The following is a 16,369-nucleotide window of genomic DNA, read 5'->3' as shown; positions in this document are numbered from 1 at the left end:
TCTTCAGGATTATAAAATCAAATATGCACATATGAATATAAATAAAAACTAAAATGCCGTTTCACCAAGTCATGCACGGTTACCAGGAATAGAGGAGAAGCAATGTTTTTATTTATGAAAACATGGAATTGAATATATAATTTCAAATGTTTTTCTATAACTATTTGACTTAAATCAGTTATTTACTCATTTTCTCTTAAAGGTACCACAAGTTGATTTGGGGGCCTCATAAGATGGATTCCAAAGGGAATGTCTCTGGAGTTCTGATTGCAGGTGGTGAAAATGGAAATATTATTCTTTATGATCCTTCTAAAATTATAGCTGGAGACAAGGAAGTTGTGATTGCCCAAAATGACAAGCATACCGGCCCAGTAAGAGCCTTGGATGTGAATATTTTCCAGGTTAGACTTTTGACGTTTATTCATAATTCTTGAGATACATACTGCTTATTTGAAATAAGCATATGAATCTGCTATGCCTCAGTCTTGGAATTAAAAGCTAAAAATGTGTGCCTGTGCAGGTTGATGAGTGAGTGTATTTTTTGAAGAATGGAGGGTTCAGAGTTGGGATCAAGGTAAACGATAATAACTCCATGGAGGGGATCTGGCAACGAAGAGTCAGGCAGTCTACTTTTGCCATCATAAACATTACTGAATATTAATTATATAAATGTAATGGTTAGCAAAGATCTTGAGTTAATAGGATATTAGAGCATAACGACCAAAACATGAATATTATCTCGAAGTTTAAAATAGTTACTTTTCTTGTATTATAAATAAATACTTAGGGTATAGAAATACAACCTGAACTTCTTTTCCATAGTTTATGGTGCCTACTCTTTAGATTAGATAGTTAGTTCCTTTGTTAATTAGTTTAAACAGCAGCTGCTTCTTGGTTAGTGTCTTGTGTTATAGGTGACTCCAACCATAGAATTCCTCTGTTTTCATAGTTATATGTCAGTTGATCAGAGAAGAATTTATGAGAGTGAATAATAAAGAATGAAAGCCAGTATATGAAACCCATTATCTTCCTGTACTTCCTATCACAGTTTTAGGGTCTTTTTGACCCTAAAGGTATGCAACAGAGAGAACCTAGAAATACTGCCACCCAGAACAAGACTGAGTGTAAATGAACTAGAAAGACATGAGGATTTAAGACAAGAGGTTTTCCAGAAGCTGGCTTTGAAGTATCCGGAGATAGATGCCATTATTTTAAGATTCAGTTATTTATCTGAAAGCAATAATTGGTTTTGCCTATTTTTGTCTCTCTCTCACAATCAGATCCCCTTCCTGCACAAATGATAATCCCCACATGGTTGCATGATTGTTTGAGAATTTATCCATATAATTATTTTTTAATCTCTTATATTATAATGCCAGTAGACCTACTGTCTTTTTAGTGAAATAGAATTTTATAACATGCTTCTCTGAAAAACTATTGCAGTTTCAGATTATTATCCATAGCATTTAGGAATTCATGAGTTTTGTTTTTTTAATTAAATAGAAAAGTTGTATGCCCTAAAACTGATAGAGCTGTCTATCTCTGAACAGTTACTCAGAGTTCTCTTAATTATTCATAAATGCTATTTCATTATTAATTATTTCTTATTGCAGACTAATCTGGTAGCCTCTGGTGCTAATGAATCTGAAATCTACATTTGGGATCTCAACAATTTTGCAACTCCAATGACACCAGGAGCCAAAACACAGGTATTGCATTGATTGTGATGTGATCAAAAGAACCAAAACTGGTTCTTCAACACTTATTTATTTCATTTTTTTCACACAAAATATATTTGTTTAAAATCAGTGTTTAGATGTTACTGATTTTCCTTCAGTATAGCAAAGTATTAGTAAATGTGTTTTTCAAAGTATCAATGAGTCCTTCAACAGCAAATATTTATTCAGTGCCTACCACCAGATACTGTTTGATGTACTAGACATATAGTAATGAATAAAATAGACAAGTCTGATAATTTTTTTTAGATACAGTATTTTATATAGTATAATATTTTGTGTTGTATAGTATTTTGACGATATCTCACCTTAGAATAAAAATCATAGACTAGAAAGGAAACTTATCTTTTAAAAAAACAACTCAACCCCTTTCCTATTTATTTCTGTAAATTAAGAAAGAACAGTCTTCCACTTGCCTCCTTGAAGTTTATGTTATATAGACTACTCAAATTGAGTAGCCATTATAATGGGCCCCAACATTCTGGCCATCTTAGAGGTAGTATAATGACAGCATATGATCTACCATTTATTTTTATTTATTTATTTTTTAAGGATTTTATTTATTTATTTGAGAGAGAAAGAGAGAGCACATGGGGTTGAAGGGCAGAGGGCAAGGGAAAGAGAGAATCCCAAGCAGACTCCCCGCTGAGTGCGGAGCCTGACGTGGGGCTCAGTCTCAGAACCCTGACTGAGATCATGACCTGAGCTGAAATCCAAGAGTTGGACGCTTAACCCACTGAGCCACAGGCGCCCCTAGGCTATAAGTTTTGCTCTGCCTAGTTGTCCATCATACTTATCAATGTCTACTTTGTAGTTAATTATCTACCTTGTGGCAGTTGCAAATTAAGAAAAAGTGCTTGATTTGTAGCAAGAGCTTAATAAATGCCTGGTGAATGAGACAATATTAAACAAGGTAAAATACTTGAATTGGCATATACCTGAGCTCTAAATTGTATTATATTTATTGAGAACTTAGAAATATAAAAAAATTTATGGAATGAATAGATCAGATTTTAATTAATTCATTTTTTAAAAAGAAGGATCAGATTTTGTACTTAAATTTGATCATAACTGAGAAATGGTTTTTAGTAGTTTCTTCCTTTTAGCCCCCAGAAGATATCAGCTGCATTGCATGGAACAGACAAGTTCAGCATATTTTGGCATCAGCCAGTCCCAGTGGCCGGGCCACTGTATGGGATCTTAGGAAAAATGAACCTATCATCAAAGTTAGTGACCATAGTAACAGGGTAAGTATATGATTGATTTGTCATATACAGAAACATGCTATGTTTCTCCTGTACGTATTTCTATATTGTTTGTCAGTGTTGACAACAAATCAAATTTTTGTAAAGTCAAATCCTGTCTTTTCATGGACCAATCATGTTGGAATGAGGTTTTTCCTTGGGGAAGATAATAAAATTTCTAATAAACCATGTTGGATATTGTTAATGATGAAGAGAGAGATTGTTAATTAAATACCTTATTCCATGATATACTGGTTGTTTTTACTTTACTAGCTGTTTCAAAGCATTATAGCAACTTTTTATCTTTAGCTTTCTCTAGAATGTACACATTTTTCCAGCTAATAATTGTATGACTGTGAACTTGTAGTTTCCATACTCCTGGCTTCATCTCTTCTGATTAGGTACTGCTAAAGTGAGCTAATATTCTCCCGTTTGCCTAGTAGATGTAGTTGTATTAACACATTAAATTTTTGACCTAACAAATTCCTTAATACTATGTCATAATGTGCTATAAAATATTTTAGACATAATTAAGGGCCTCATTTTGTTAGTTTTTAATTACATTATTTAGTTTGACATTTTTAAAAACAAGTTTGCCTAAATCAGAGCATACATATATAATTTAACAATAACCACAAAAAAACTATTTAAAAAAATATTTCTTCAGGATGTTGTTTTTCAATGAATTAGGAATTTTAAGACAAGTTTTAATTGAATAAAGCATACAATAAGCATTTCCATTATCGTCTGGAACATTTAATAGGATCTGAATGTCCAGGTAATTCTCAGTAATACTGTTAATTTATTCCATGTGAAAATTTAAGTGGTACCTGTTGCTTTAGACATTTTGTCTTGACTTTTTTGACAAAATAGAGGAAAGGTGTGGATTTTTTTTTTTGTTATAATCTTTTTAAAAAAATGATTTATTTGTGAGAGAGAGAGCGAGCAAGCTCCATGGGGGAGGGGCAGAGGAAGAGAGACAAGAGACGCTCCCCACACACAGTGGGGAGCCCGACATGGGAGCAATCCTAAGACCCTGAGATGAACTGAAAACATTTAAACTTTTTACTTTTAAGAGTACTGTTTAAGGCTGTTTAATAAAATTTAATAGTTTTAAAGAGACATCACATCTTGAAGGCTCCAAATGCAGGCTCTGGAGATAGCTGTCAGGATTCAAAATTTAATGGTTTTAGGTTTTGTTTTTTGTTGTTTTTTTTTTTTTAATAAACTAAGCCTGAACTGATGTTTTCTACTATTTGTTTCAACAAAGGCATGTTCCTCAAGCTCATTTTGGCTCTTCATAAAGTAATAGGATTGATACATTGTGAGCCTTAACTATCTGCAGATGCATTGCTCTGGGTTGGCGTGGCATCCTGATGTTGCGACTCAGATGGTCCTTGCCTCTGAGGATGATAGATTACCAGTGGTCCAGATGTGGGATCTTCGCTTTGCTTCCTCTCCACTCCGTGTCTTGGAAAACCATGCCAGGTATCATGCTGCTCTTCCAAGGAACTTGATTTCTTTATTTTTAAAAACACATTTACTTATTATTTTGAATTATCAGATAATTATTTTTAAATTCAGGAATCTATTTTGTCACTATCTTGTAAAAGTTACTATAAATGGTTTTTATTTGAAGCAATAATCATCTGATTTTCTGTTCCCAAAAATGGTAGCCAATTCATATCCTAACAGTACGAAAATGTGATAAAGGATATTCCACTACTTTTTTCACATTATAATTAATAGATTAAAATTCCAGTATACCACCACACTTTACTCTTGACATTATCCAGTTTGATCTTTATTAGGGTCAAAATACTCCATAACATTCAGTGACAAGCAACAGTTAAAAAGTTTGTTTTATTTCTAAGTTTCTTTTTTTTTTTTTTTTTAAAGATTTTATTTATTTATTTGACAGAGAGAGACACAGCGAGAGAGGGAACACAAGCAGGGGGAGGGGGAGAGGGAGAAGCAGGCTTCCCGCGGAGCAGGGAGCCCGATGCGGGGCTCGATCCCAGGACCCTGAGATCATGACCTGAGCCGAAGGCAGACGCTTAACGACTGAGCCACCCAGGCGCCCCTTTCTATGCTTTCTATGCTTTTAAATTAAAATAGGAACTTAGAAATAGGGGTGGCGCCCCTTTCTATGCTTTCTATGCTTTTAAATTAAAATAGGAACTTAGAAATAGGGGTGGCGCCCCTTTCTATGCTTTCTATGCTTTTAAATTAAAATAGGAACTTAGAAATAGGGGTGGCGCCCCTTTCTATGCTTTCTATGCTTTTAAATTAAAATAGGAACTTAGAAATAGGGGTGGCGCCCCTTTCTATGCTTTCTATGCTTTTAAATTAAAATAGGAACTTAGAAATAGGGGTGCCTGGGTGGCTCAGTCGTTAAGCGTCTGCCTTCGGCTCAGGTCATGATCTCAGGGTCCTGGGATCGAGCCCCGCATCGGGCTCCCTGCTCCGCGGGAAGCCTGCTTCTCCCTCTCCCCCTCCCCCTGCTTGTGTTCCCTCTCTCGCTGTGTCTCTCTCTCTCAAATAAATAAATAAAATCTTTAAAAAAAAAAAAACATAGAAATTTAGATTATTCTGCTTTTATTTTAATTTTTAATTTTTAATTTTTTATTATTTTTTTAAGATTTACTTACTTTTGAGGGAGAGAGTGCACAAGTGGGAGGGGCAAAGGGAGAGGGAGAAAGAATCTCAAGTAGAGAGCACAGAGCCCAACTTGGGGTTTGTTCTCGCAATCCTGAGATCACAACCTGAGCTGAAACCAAGAGTTGGACCCTTAACCAGCTGTGCCCCATGCAGGTGCTCCTGCTTTTAATTGTAATAAATGTGCACATTCTCTAAAAAGATATGAGTGGGGTGCCTGGTTGGCTCAGTCGATAGAGTGAGGGGTTGTGAGTTCGAGCCCCACTTGGGTGTAGAAATTACTTAAAAAAATCTTTAAAAAAATTAAAATTAAAAAAAATTAAAAGATATGCAAATTTTCTCATGTTAGGTTCGGTAGCATTAAATTTAATTGTAATTTGGCATGTTTCCTAACATTGATTTTCAGGTACCCAGGGAGTTTATATGTATTTGTTCGACAGTTCGAAACAAGAAACAAATCCGTTTTAATGTTACAATATTTTCTGAGTACTTTTGGGCTTTCTTATTTAGGGATATGTAGACTAAAGCTTTAAATCCTATTTTCCCACTGGGTAGTGGATTTGCACACTGAGAAGTCTTAAAGTTTGTGACCTCTCCTTTAGCTTCTTATAAAGGAGAAAAGAGTCCAGTAAAAATGTAATCCTATTTAGATGTTATGCTTCAATCAGCTTTTTAGTGAAGAAGGGATGATTCTGATAAGTTTTAATATTTTTTCCATGTTAGATAAGGTTTTGTTCATTCATTCAGCACATACTTACTGAACGTGTGCTCTGTACCAAGCACTATACTAAGATTCAGTGATATAACATAAAAATCCCTGCCTTCGGGGAGTTTACATTATAGTGGGAGGACAACTAACATTTGTATAACATGTAAAGTGTACAAGAACTTTAAATATTAAGTCAGTTAACCCTCATAACAAGCCTATGGTGTAGATACTATTAACCCATTTTACAAATTGGAAATTGAAGCTCAGCAAGGTAAACTTGACCTAGGTCATATAACTAGTCAAGTGCTGACTTCTGATCCAAACATTCTGATCCCAGAATCTGTGCTCTTAACTCTATATTCTACTGCCAATTTTAGGTATGATCATAATTTAGCAGGAGTTGCAGGAGCAAATCAACTCTCTGATTTCTCAATTTTCTCCTAATAATATATGCAAGAGGTGGATTAGATGATATTTAAGGTCCTTCCCTGCTCTATAATTCTGTGATTTTTTTGGTCTTTAATATTTAGTAAGAACCTAAATGTTCTTTAAAATGTGATATTAAATATGTATGAATTTCTTTAAAAGGCATTCTTGGGGCTCCTGGGTGGCTCAGTCGTTAAGCGTCTGCCTTCAGCTCAGGTCATACTGAGCCCCGCATCAGGCTCCCTGCTCAGCGGGAAGCCTGCTTTTCCCTCTCCCACTCCCCCTGCTTGTGTTCCCTCTCTCACTGTGTCTCTCTCTGTCAAATAAGTAAATAAAATTTTAAAAAATAAAAATAAAAGGCATTCTTGATATGCTTGACATGCTTGAAATTCTTGACATGTATGATTCTATTCTAAAGGGGGAGCAGTTAGAAAATATATTACTGGGGCGCCTGGGTGGCTCAGTCGTTAAGCTTCTGCCTTCGGCTCGGGTCATGATTTTAGAGTCCTGGCATCGAGCCCCACGTTGGGCTCCCTGCTCGGCGGGGAGTCTGCTTCTCTCTCTCCCTTTCCCTCTGCCACTCCCCCCTGCTTGCGCTCTCTCACGCGCTCTCTGGCAAATAAATAAAATCTTTAAAAAAAAAAAAAAGAAAATATATTATTGATGCAGTTGGGGAAATTTGAATATGGACTATATATATTTAAATATTGTATGTAAGTAATAAATATTTTCAGTATATAATTGTATTATGGTTATGCAGAAGAATGCTGTGATTGTTTTTTTGGTCAATGGTCAATGTGTATATGGAGAGAGAGAGAAAACCACATAAAGTAAATGTGGCCAAACCAATGAGTCAAAGTGAGGAGTATAAGGCTGTACATCATACTGTCCTTATAATTTTCACAAAGATTTTAACTTTTTAAAAATAAAATATTGGAAACAAAAGGCAGTCTTAAACAATTTGGGTTCTTTTCCTATACTGTGTTTTCCTGATTCTGAGAGGATATTGAACATCTTTATAGTGATCAAAGAACATACGCATTCCTAAATTGCTTTCTGTAAAGATTATATGAAATTATGCTTCTGTTAGCAGCATGTGTCTCCAGAGCCTAGACAGGAATCATTTGGAGACTTGATTTTCTCAAGATTAAAAATTTCTTCATCTTGTGTTTTACCTAGGGGGATTTTGGCAATTGCTTGGAGCATGGCAGATCCTGAATTGTTGCTGAGCTGCGGAAAAGATGCTAAGATTCTCTGCTCCAACCCAAACACAGGAGAGGTATGAGGAGGAAATATTTCTCAGACTTATAGCTACTGTAATATTTATTCTCTAGCTGAATAAGAAATTTTCCATATGGATTCTTTAGTGCATTAATATAATTAAGGACATGGAGATAGAGGTATGTGTGAAATGTTAATCTAGGAGAGATTTTATCAGGAATATTATTTAAGCTCACCTGTTTTATCCAAGAAAATCAGCCATTGAAATAGCTTATTTGAAATTAGTAATCCCCTACCCCCCATTTCTAATAAAAGGTGTTTACCTACACTCAGAAGTACTTGGTTTGATTTATTTAACATGTGATCTCTGAAAATCAGTGCTTTTAAAGCAGGAGTGTTCAAGATTTGGGTCTTTTTCCTGCTTTACCATTCCTGAAGATCCTCTCTGATTTTGGAAATCAGTAGATGTATGTTAATTTCTCTTCTGAACTATACAGCAGGAATATACTTAACAATACTTGTCATATGTTCTACCCATAGAAATTTAGATGTGCGAAATTTTACCTCTTCTTCAATATCAATGTTATATAAATATAACTTAATTACTTTTAATTGCTTTGGATTAAATTAATGGGCTAAAAAAAATCTAAGTATTTTAAAAATTATTTTTCTTAGTTGAATGGTTTCCCTCTTTTTCAGTATTGGGCAAGAGGCCATAGATTTTTGTTTTTTAAGTTTTTATTTTATTTTTTTTAAGGTTTTATATATTTATTAGAGAGAGAGAGAGCTCGAGCACCAGTTGGGGGGAAGGGCAGAAGGAGAGGGAGAAGCAGACTCCCCGCTGAGCATGGAGCCCAATGAAGGGCTCCATCCCAGGACCCAGGCAGACGCTTAACCATCTGAGCCACCTTCAGTAGGTTTTAATGTATAATATTAAAGTAGAAACAAGCACTTTTGTTATTTGATTTGTGGTTTAAAGTTTTCGGATGCAGTAATATATAGAAGAATATAGAAACATTAATTAGGGGAGATAGGAGAAAAAAATTAAAGTAGTAAGTTTTGCCTCATATGTTTGTAGACCAAATAATAAAATCTTGCATTTTATACTGTACCCTCCCAAGGGAGTTCAAAATCATGGAAATTACTGTTCTAATTTTCTCAGTTATATGATTTTTTTTTTTAAAGATTTTATTTATTTATTTGAGAGAGAGAATGAGAGAGAGAGAGAGCATGAGGGGGGGAGGGTCAGAGGGAGAAGCAGACTCCCTGCCGAGCAGGGAGCCCGATGCGGGACTCAATCCAGGGACTCCAGGATCATGACCTGAGCCGAAGGCAGTCGCTTAACCAACTGAGCCACCCAGGCGCCCCTCAGTTATATGATTTGATAAAATGAATTTTGCATATGATTAGTTGTGTGTGCTTGGACTTTGAAGGAATAAACTTTTAGTACATGCTGCAACTAAAAAGTTTAGTAGATTTTTATTCAAATGCAAATTAGGAATAGAACAGTGGTTTAAATAACATGAATAATGAGTCTTATCAACCAGTTAAGCCTTAAAGATGAGTAGGCTAGGTACCTTTTCACTTAATTCTGTTTTCTTATAAAATAAAACATTTAAGGGGCACCTGGGTGGCTCAGTTGGTTAAGCGACTGCCTTCGGCTCAGGTCATGATCCCGGAGTCCCGGGATCGAGTCCCGCATCGGGCTCCCTGCTCGGCAGGGAGTCTGCTTCTCCCTGTGACCCTCCTCTCTTTCATGTGCTCTCTCTCTCTCAAGTAAATAAATAAAATCTTTAAAAAAATTAAAAAATAAAACATTTAAACTATCCCACAAAGTCCACGTTAAGATAATTTGACTTCTTAAAGCCATAAAACCAGGGTGCCTGGGTGGCTCAGTCAGTTAAGCATCTGCCTTCGGCTCAGGTCTTGCTTCCAGGGTCCTTGCATCTAGCCCTTAGTCCATCAGGCTCCTTGCTTCGCCAGGCTCCTTGGTCAGCAGAGTCTGCTTCCCCCTCTCCCTCTGCCCTTCCCCCTGCTCATGCTTGTGCCCTTTCTCTCTCTCTCTCAAATAAAATCTTAAAAAAAAAAAATACGTAAAACCTATGCTCTTTAGGTGCATCAGTTATCATCACACTAACTTTGAGTTAGCAGTTATTATTGCATTGTAAAGGTTTTATACCAACCGTTTTTTATAGTTTTTCCATATTTTCCTTCTAAACTGTTTATGCTGAATCGGTTTCCATTCTGCAGTAGTACAAACGATGTATACATGTTTTTGCTTGACTAAAAATCAAATTTCTCAGTGAATTCTTCCTTCTTGAGGCTATTTTTTAAATGTGGTCTTCAGATAGCCTAAATATGGTTGTTTGGATCTTGGCAAGCAAAAATAGTTGGGCAGGAGACCATTATCTTTTAGAGTTTTAACAAGCTGATTCTAATTTGTTCTGGTCTTTCAGATGCACCCGCTACTACCACTTCAATAAAACAGAAAAACCTTAGTTTTTAATACGTACTTATTCTAAATCTGGTCAAAATTTTGAAGAAGCATTCATTTTTATCATAATAGATCACCATAGTGGACTCCTTTTGTACTTTAAACAAATTTTTACAGTTGTTTTTCCTGGCTCAACATACTTTCTTAAAGGAATCGTTTAAGCTGCACATGTTGATCATATTAATTCGGGTGTTTTGGCTATAAAGTGGCTATACCATTTTCTGACTTTTGTTGTTGTTGTTGCCTAGGTGTTATATGAACTTCCCACCAACACGCAGTGGTGCTTTGATATTCAGTGGTGTCCCAGAAATCCTGCTGTCTTATCAGCTGCTTCCTTTGATGGGCGTATCAGTGTTTATTCTATCATGGGTGGGAGCGCAGATGGCTTAAGGCAGAAACAAGTTGACAAGGTAATAGAAAGTGTTAAAATTGTCAATCATAACATTTGAAAAATACCATCTTATTGTTTAATTATTTTGAAAATGACTTCACTAATCAGTGCTACTGCTTAATTGGATAATTGTGATAAAAATATTTCATGGGTATAACTTGAAAACATGTAACATAATCTCATATAAATTACAAATTCTCATGTTATTATATTTTTTAGCTTTCATCTTCTTTTGGAAATCTTGATCCCTTTGGCACAGGACAGCCCCTTCCTCCATTACAAATTCCTCAGCAGACTGCTCAGCATAATATAGTGTTGCCTCTGAAGAAGCCACCCAAGTGGATCCGAAGACCTGTTGGTGCTTCCTTTTCAGTAGGTGGATTTGTGTTTTTATGGTCCATAAGCACAAAGGACTTCCCATAGTAAAGTGTTCTTACAGGATCACTCAGATGGAAGAAGATTGAGATGTGTCGGTAGGTTTTTCATCATTCAAAATGGTTTCTCAGGAAAAATGGGACCTTCTCTTTTTTGTTTTTATTTTAAATTGTGGTAAAATATAAATAACATAAAATTTACCATTTTAACCATTTAGAAATATACAGTTCGGTGGCATTAAGTACATTTACATTGTTGTGCAACCTTCACACTGTCCATCCCATTATTAAACTTATCTTCCTTCTCTATCTCTCCTTCCTTCAGTCTTTTTTTTCTTTTTTTCTTTGGAGGAAGGTATATCTGTGTATCGTCCTTCCTTCTCTTTATTCCTTCCTTCTAGCTTTTTTTTTTAATTGCCAATTTCTTTTCTTTTTTATGTTAAAAAACATGTAGCATAAATTTACCATTTTAACCCCTTTTAAGTGTACAGTACAGTATGTTAACTATATACACTTGTTGTGCAACAGATCTCCAGAACTTTTTTATCTTGCAGAACTGAAACTCTTTTCCAGTTGAACAACTGCTCATTTTTCCCTTCCCTAGCCCCTGGTAATCACATTCTACTTTCTGTTTCTATGAGTTTGACAACTTTAGATACCTCATATAAATGGAATCATGCAATATCTGTCTTTTTGTGATTGTTTTGTTTCACATCGCGTAATGTCCTCAAGGTTCATCCATGTTGCTGTGTATGACAAGATTTCCTACTTTTAAAAGGCTGAATAATAGTCTACATTTTCTTTATCCATTAATTTATCAATGGACATTAAAGTTGCTTCCACTTCTTGCTATTGTGAATAATGCTACAAAGAACATTTGTGTGCAATTATGTCTTTGAGATCCTATTTTCAATTCTTTTGGGTATATACCCAGAAGTGGGATTGCTGGATCTTATATGTTAATTCTATTTTTAATTTTTGAGGAACCTCCATACTGTTTCCCATAGTGGCTGCACCATTTTACATTCCCATCAACAGTGCACATGGGTTCTAATTTCTCTACATCCTCAGTAACGTGTTATTTTCTGGTTTTTTAGATATCAGTCATCCTAATAGATATGAAATTATATCTAATTGTGGTTTGATTTGCATTTTCCTAATGATTAGTGATGTGGAGCATCTTCTCATGTATCTGTTGGCCATTTGTATGTCATCTTTGGAGAAATGTCTGTTCAAGTCTTTTGCCCATTTTTTTAATCAGGTTGTTTGGGGTTTTTTGTTATTGAGGTGTAGGAATTCTTTATATATTCTGAATGTTAACTCTTTACCAGATAAATTATTTGCAAATATTTTTCTCCTATTCTGTAGCTTTTTTACTCTTTTGATTATTTCCTTGGCTGTGTAGAAGACTCATTTGTCTATTTTTGCTTTTGTTGCCTGTACTTTGGTATTATATCTATATCATTGCCATATTAATGTCCTCAAACTTCAGCTTAGAAAACTTTGGTTATTCCTATAGACCAGAAAGAAGAAATAAAGTCCTTTCCTAAATATTTTCAATTTCACTACTGTTTTTAAGTCTTGCATAGAAGAGTCCACCTGTCCAGTGTTGGGTTACTTTCTTCATACAACCTACAGGTACAATAAAACTTCGTTAGTAATATTAATAGCTAAAGTGTATTTATTTACTGTGTGCCAGCCACTGTTCTAAGCATTTTGCATATAGTAACTCATTAAATTCTCACAACTCTTATAAAATAGCTACCACTATTACCCCCATTTTGTAGATAGAAAGGAGCAGAGAAATTAATAACTTGTCTAATCTTACACTTATAAAGATTTTAGCTGTTCTCCTGCCAGTCTAATCAGATGCCTACTGTACATAATGATGAGAGTGAGTCTCTTGGTAATAATGCCCAAAACTGAGGTACTAAACTTATATTATTTGGGGCGCCTCGTGGCTCAGTCGGTAGAGCGTGTGACTCTTGATCTTGAGGTCATGAGTTCAAGCCCCACATTGGGGGAGAAATTACTTAAAAAATAAAAATTTTAAAAAAGCTTTTATTATTCAGCTTCTCCATCATCATAACAGAATTTATACACATCATAGAATTATACGTATTCACCTTTATCGAAACTGAATGAATGATCTTCTCTGTAGTTACTATTGAGTTCTTACTATCATTCGTCTATTAGTCAAGCTCAGAACTTTTTTCAATCTCTTATATTTTTTCGATCTCTTATATTGCTCTCTTTATAAATCTCTTGGATTTAATTCTTCCTTTAACTTTGCTGTTACTCTGCCTAATTCTTCCATCTTTTCACACTGAACTGTTATATGATTGCCTGTCTATTGCTTGTCTATTCCCCCTCCAATCTATACTACATCTCTAGATTAATCTTCCTAAGATAGACCTTTGATTATGTCACTCATAAATCCATTTTTTGGATTTAATTAATTAATCTTCTCATCCCTCCTGTTTAGTTTTCTCTACTATCTCTACTCCTGCCTTGGAATCTTTTCCTTTGTTTATGACTTCCCATTTTTTTTACTGAATACTAACCATTCATCCAGTTAGTTCCTTCCTTCCCTTAGTAACTAAAACAATTATTATTATAAAATTGTATGTGTACAGGTTTAAAAGAAAACCAAAATGTGCAGAAAAGATCCCCCCAAATACAAGCTTCTTGAGGACAGACTGTCTAGTTCACAGGTATGTTTCCAGTGCCTAGAATGGTCCCTGACAAATAGACGGTGTTCACTATATATTTATCTTAGGAATGAGAAGTGAACGTCTTTCCCTTCCCCTCACTAGTATTGGAGTATTATAAAGACAATAAATAACACTTTTCTCTTTCCCATATGAGTTTAGAACTAAGTAAGAGAGATGGAGAATCAAAGTATCAGTCGCTAGTATTGGAGTATTATAAAGACAATAAATAACACTCATCTCTTTCCCATATGAGTTTAGAACCAAGTAAGAGAGATGGAGAATCAAAGTATCAGCTTTAGTGCTGCCATAAGCTAGATTGGAGGCTACAGTTTAGATGTCTAATCACAGTGGGCCTTGTAACAAACTAGAACATAGAAGACTCTATGAGAGCTGGGCTGTTTCGTTTGCCTCTATATCCCCAGGATCTGATTTAATAAACATGTTTTTAGCTTTATGTCTGTATTAGGCTGCCTTACTAACCTAGTTACAGGCAAATCTAGGTACTGTAGTGCTTTCCTTGAAGGTGCAGGCAGCTTATCCACATGGACTATTGCTCTAGGCGGGAAGACAGCTATAAAAAGAAGCCCTGAAGAGCTGATGTAAGCATGCTGCATTTCTTTCCTGAAGAACGGCAGGCAGTCCTCTCCCAAGACAGTGTGAAGGACAGAGAAAGGCTGGAAGTGTTCCTCCTCTGTTAGTTCCTCTTACGGAGTGTAAGGAAAATGCCCTCTCTGTGAACATGAGGGGTAGAATGTCAGTGTCCTCAAATATCTTTCGGTTATGTGTTCTTTTTGTGATTATCTTTATAAATGTAAATAATTTACCAAAACATCCGTGTCTCAATGTATCAACTTCATATGGTACTAATTGAAACTCTTCTATTCAATATTAAATTAGTGCATTTATATACTTCCTTCAGCTTTTCCAATTTTTTCCTTTCCAAATGTTTCATTTCTGCCAACTTTTGTAAATTACATTATTTTTATGTTGTTAAGATATTTAAGTTTTCCGTATTTGTTTTGGTTGGTTTGAAAAAATGATGACTGACAAGAAGCACTTACATAATTTTTTATGCTGCTTTTTTTATTTTTATAATTAAATTTAAATTCAATTAACATGCATTTACATTATTATAATTATATAATACTATAATATTATTACACAGAACCAAGTAAATAATAAGCATAATCCTCTTGTGAAACACAGTTTAGGTCTTACTTCTGGGGGGTGCAGTTTTCACCAGCTTCCCTAAACATGGGGAAACCCAGTTGCCCTTGAGCTGTGAAGTTCATATGATGTGTGGTATTATCTGCATCTCATTTAGAACTTACAGGTGCCAGTTGTGTCCAGTTTTATTCTCATATTAAATTCCTTAAGGATAGTGGTTTATGTTTTGTTGGTATTTCAGTTTACATAAAAACAATAATCCTTATACAAAAATTACTGATTATAAAGAACCAGATTTTGTCCTGTGTTTCCTTCTTTACCTATATTTATTTGTATAGATATATTAATCGGATAGTAACTGTTTACTTGCTATATACAAGATACTGGGTACTGTAGGAGATAAAAGAATAAAGTAGATACAGAACCACAATCCTTATAAGTACAGGGGAGGCAGAACTTTGCATCTGCCCTCCTGGGGTTTTCACCTGGACCTGAGAATTAAATTGATATAAGACAAATTAACAGGAGAAAAGCATACAGATTTTTATGTATACCTGGGCCCCCATTGGGAAATGAAAACACAAACAAGTGGCAAAATCTAAGTGCTTATATAGTAGGTTGAAAAAAGAACGGCAGTTGTGGAAAAGTAACTAAAATATTTAGAGAGACTAAAGGGAGGTAATTGTTATTTAACTAGGTCTGTTTGTACAGATTTCTCTCCCCTCTGGTGATAAGAATGTTTCTTTCCCCCTGGTATAGAGAGGGCAGCTCTCACATGGGAGTTGCATCTCCTGCTTTCAGGAAGAAAAGAGGAGGTCAAGGTGCCCTTCTTTCCTGCTGTTTTTCAAGTAGTCCTTAGCTCAAAATAGTCCTTGTGCCAAATGGCACATTTTGGAGGGGCATATTCTGCCACCCTTTAAAACTTAGAGCCAGAACAGAAGGTGAGGCAAATACATATAAGCTAGTAGTTGAATCAAAAGAAATCTATAATATATGGAGGGTGTCCGAGGTGGAAGAGGTGGCATTTGCCTGGGCCTTGAAGAGAAGTAACATTGAGTATGTGGAAGTTAGTAAAAACAAGTAGGTGAGAAACTGTGGGGCACAGTAAATAGTACATTTTATCTAGAAGGTAGGTGGTATGAAGAAGAATAGTGATTGAAGGCTGGGGTCAAGATTGTGGAGTATGGGAGACCGTATCAGCTAATTTGATCCAAAGTGAGACCATAGTTCTTTCC

At 35.4% G+C, this 16,369-nt stretch overlaps 1 protein-coding gene across 40 annotated transcripts in view; it reads left to right on the top strand.

The window, feature by feature from the left end:
• Nucleotides 1-16,369, top strand: part of SEC31A (SEC31 homolog A, COPII coat complex component) — an 86,115-nt gene that overhangs the window by 24,208 nt on the left and 45,538 nt on the right. For all 40 annotated transcript variants that reach the window (XM_064584685.1, XM_054508846.2, XM_054508848.2 and 37 more), the window contains 7 exons: nt 203-401; nt 1,614-1,709; nt 2,843-2,983; nt 4,326-4,468; nt 7,953-8,052; nt 10,737-10,898; nt 11,099-11,251. In XM_064584685.1, the coding sequence (XP_064440755.1) occupies nt 203-401; nt 1,614-1,709; nt 2,843-2,983; nt 4,326-4,468; nt 7,953-8,052; nt 10,737-10,898; nt 11,099-11,251 (994 nt within the window). The remainder of the gene's footprint in view (nt 1-202; nt 402-1,613; nt 1,710-2,842; nt 2,984-4,325; nt 4,469-7,952; nt 8,053-10,736; nt 10,899-11,098; nt 11,252-16,369) is intronic.

The sequence above is a fragment of the Mirounga angustirostris genome, unplaced genomic scaffold (genome assembly GCF_029215605.1).
Source record: "Mirounga angustirostris isolate CCGP_5_RB_7025 unplaced genomic scaffold, mMirAng1.0.hap1 SCAF_2, whole genome shotgun sequence".
Taxonomy (NCBI): Eukaryota; Metazoa; Chordata; class Mammalia; order Carnivora; family Phocidae; genus Mirounga; species Mirounga angustirostris.
The sequence above is the reverse complement of the archived record's forward strand: the minus strand, read 5'-3'. Positions and strand labels throughout refer to the sequence as shown.